The following is a 3,191-nucleotide window of genomic DNA, read 5'->3' on the forward strand; positions in this document are numbered from 1 at the left end:
TCCCCACAGTACCTCTGGTTAATTAACAATCTTCTCGTCATATCTGCTTTGACTATGTAAACTTGGACAACAAGAAAAGCAGGCTCACATCAGCCTGACACAGGATAGGAAACCTGACTCTGAAGTCCCCAAACTGACAGCACTCTGGTCCTGAGCTCCAGCAGGTAATAGAAACTATGGATGGATATATTAGCAATGAGGGATTAAATCTTTGTTTAAAACATGTTTTTCCACTCTTTTAACTTTTAATTTGTTATCTCTGCTTTTCATTTAGTCTTTTCAAAACATGGAACTTAAAACTGTGAAAATGATTCCTGTGGTGATCATGCTCTGCTCAGGTAAAGTTCTCCATCTTGTCTTTGAATAAGACAGACTTTGTCACCATTACTCTTGTTTTATTAAGCTACAACTTCACACATTAGTTATCTGTGCATAAGACGGGTTTAGTGGTCAGTGTGTGGCGTATTGTATTAAAGGTTGAATATGGAGAATCTTTATAAAAAAGCTATATTTTTTCAAAAATAATACACCCACAGGGTGTTTAGAGGCGTGCAGAATAAAAGTATTGCTTTTCCATAAAAAATTATATTTAGTCTGAATTAATTATTTAAAAAATGTTGACAGGTTTGATAATGACTTCCTGTTTACATCATACCAGCCAGTAACGGCAATTGTGGCTTACGCACTTGTGCATTTGTTTTCAATGAAGCCTTTTTATAATCAATCGGTTGATCGATGGATTATCCTATGCATGTTACGATGTGTGTATTTGTGTAGTCTTATCTGTCATAAACAAGAGATTACAGTTTATGATCAGAGCGGCGTCCCTTGCGATGGTGTGTTTTACTTAGCAACAGTCTGGCAAATGACTGCAGGAATTATTTCTCTGTTGTTGTTGTTGTTTATGTTGATCATGGTGGTGTTCTGGTAATTCTCTATATTCAACCATTAACTGTACTTTGACCCCGTACATTTCATTTTAATAGTTCAGTAGTTCATGATGTTGTTTGTTGATTTTAGAGGGCATTCATTAAGCATGTTTTTTTTTCTTCCATTTTTTTTCCACAGGATTTGTTCACTTTACATTTGCAAATCGTCTACGAATTTTCAGTGGTGGGGAGTTGGGTTGCAGAAAATTCTGTAGGGAAGAGACGCTAAAATTGTGTGGGAACAAGAATGAATCCCTTGTAACACTGTACGATGAAGGTGACATCACTTTCATGGATATGTATTTAAAGAATTTGACAGGAGGGAACGGCGCATTTGTTGGTCTGAAAGAGAGTAGCCAGCCTAGTAGATGGTCGGATCGCACCCCTTACACATACAAAAGGTCAACTGTGAAGAAGGAAGACCTACCTTTATGTGAGGGGATTCTCGACAACGAGTGGAGGGGATTTAACTGTTCAGAGAGAATGTATTTCATGTGCTACAAGGGTAAGTTTCAACGGACATATTTTGATTTTATTTTGTTGTTACACAGTTTTAGCGAAAATAAAGTTGCACATGAATAAAACAAAACTAACCATGTGACAAAACAGAAAAAACTGCAGGTATGTTTCTAAGCAGCTTGGGTTATACGATATCAAGGGGTTAATAAAGGGATGTTTTAAACTTGTTTTTAACATGAAAGCAAGTAGCTTTTCACAAATGTGTTTTTATAACTAAAACGTATTCCTTAAGATTGATATTATTTATTTATCATCCACCTACAAAGATTAAAGCTAACATTTTTGTTTTTGCAGAGAACAAGTACCACCTGATAAAAATAAATAAGACCTGGTGTCAGGCACAGCTTCACTGCAGGAAATACTACACCGACTTGGTCAGCATCTCTAATGACACACAAAACAATAACGTGACTACAGAAGGACAGAACAAAACCTTTTGGATTGGACTCATGCACGATGTAGGGGAGTGGGAAGACGGAGGCTGCTCAACATACAGACATGTTGGGGTAGAGTTCGGTGGAGGCGGGAAATGCACTTTTTTTGACCGTAACATTATCGTAAGGGAATGTGACTGTGAATGTCACGAAGATAAACCTGAACCAGCAGTTTGCTCCAAAGGTAAGTGGGAACATGTAAAGCAAAACAATACACAATAATTAAACCAAGTGAAAGTGCAGCAATATTTAGCAGAAGTATACACACTCTACAAATGACAGTGGGGGAGTAAACATACATTTTATGTTTTAAAACAAAGCTCTCACTGCTATCTGAGTTCTGGAGCTAGACTGGGGGCTAACCCAGACTGATGTTACCTATCCTATTACTTTGCTAAATGATTTGAGATTTGAGCAAACCAGTGAGCCACCACGTCAGCCTGTAAGAATCACAAGTGTCATTATCATGACTTGTAAGAATACAGTACGTTAGAAAACAGAACTAGAACAATAAATAAAAAAATAAATATCCTCTGGGACACGCCCCCTGACTGAATAGCTGAACACATCAAATGTATGAATGATGAGGTTTAAATCGTGTTGTCACCTTAAAATCTAATTTCTCTCTTCTACCTGATTTTCAGGCAGAGTGAGAATCATAATCGTCAACGAAAGTCGAACTTGGGAAGGAGCCTTTGACTACTGCAAGAAAAACCATTCAGGCCTTCTGCAGATTGAGGATGCCGAAGATCAGGCAGCTGTTGATCAATGGTTAAGTGACAGCACTATTGGTAGTCTATTCTGGATCGCTCTGCGGCAGAGTCGGGTCTTCGGCTTCTGGATTTGGCGTGACAGGACAGTGAGCACAGCTGACAGCAACTGGAACGAGGGCATAATTCCAGAGAGTTCTTTGTCTAACAACTGTGGAGCCATCAACAGTACAGACTTTAAGTGGAGGGATGAAAACTGTTTGCGCCAGTTGCCTTTTCTTTGTGAAGAGGAGATTTCATTCCCAAAAGAATCGTCTGATAGGTTCTAATACTGTAAATACAAGTGGGGCCCATTGATTCTTAATGAAGGTCTTCCTTAAAAATGTGTATGTAAAAATAATCATTTAACTAATTTCATTTCATCATTTAATTAATTTAACAAGACATTTAACTTAAGGTTGAGAAATTACAAATTTGACATTGTATTTCCTTTGTAATTTCTGTTTATGCATAGCATACACTATTTTACTGTTGCTATTACTATTGTTATTATTATTATGCATAATTGTGTAAAAAGCGTACTGCAGTTTGGAGTAAAT

General features: G+C 37.4%; 1 protein-coding gene across 1 annotated transcript; it reads left to right on the top strand.

Annotated features, from left to right (window-relative positions):
- Positions 1-307: 307 nt before the first annotated feature.
- Positions 308-2,921, top strand: LOC146962679 (secretory phospholipase A2 receptor-like). The gene is made up of 4 exons (XM_085769950.1): positions 308-338; positions 1,069-1,434; positions 1,743-2,066; positions 2,527-2,921. Exons 1-4 carry the CDS (start codon positions 308-310, stop codon positions 2,919-2,921), a joined length of 1,116 nt encoding a protein of 371 aa, XP_085626076.1.
- Positions 2,922-3,191: the final 270 nt, after the last annotated feature.

The sequence above is a fragment of the Trachurus japonicus genome, chromosome 23 (genome assembly GCF_045865225.1).
Source record: "Trachurus japonicus isolate A0001 chromosome 23, Traja_1.0".
Classification (NCBI taxonomy): Eukaryota; Metazoa; Chordata; class Actinopteri; order Carangiformes; family Carangidae; genus Trachurus; species Trachurus japonicus.

What these genes read in the sequence shown, in the direction of transcription:
- LOC146962679 (XM_085769950.1), top strand. Translation starts at nt 308, where the DNA reads ATGATTCCTGTGGTGATCATGCTCTGCTCAG. An exon ending in GGTGATCATGCTCTGCTCAG is followed by an intron (nt 339 to 1,068) that starts GTAAAGTTCTCC and finishes TTTTTTCCACAG; the next exon opens with GATTTGTTCACTTTACATTT. An exon ending in GTATTTCATGTGCTACAAGG is followed by an intron (nt 1,435 to 1,742) that starts GTAAGTTTCAAC and finishes TTGTTTTTGCAG; the next exon opens with AGAACAAGTACCACCTGATA.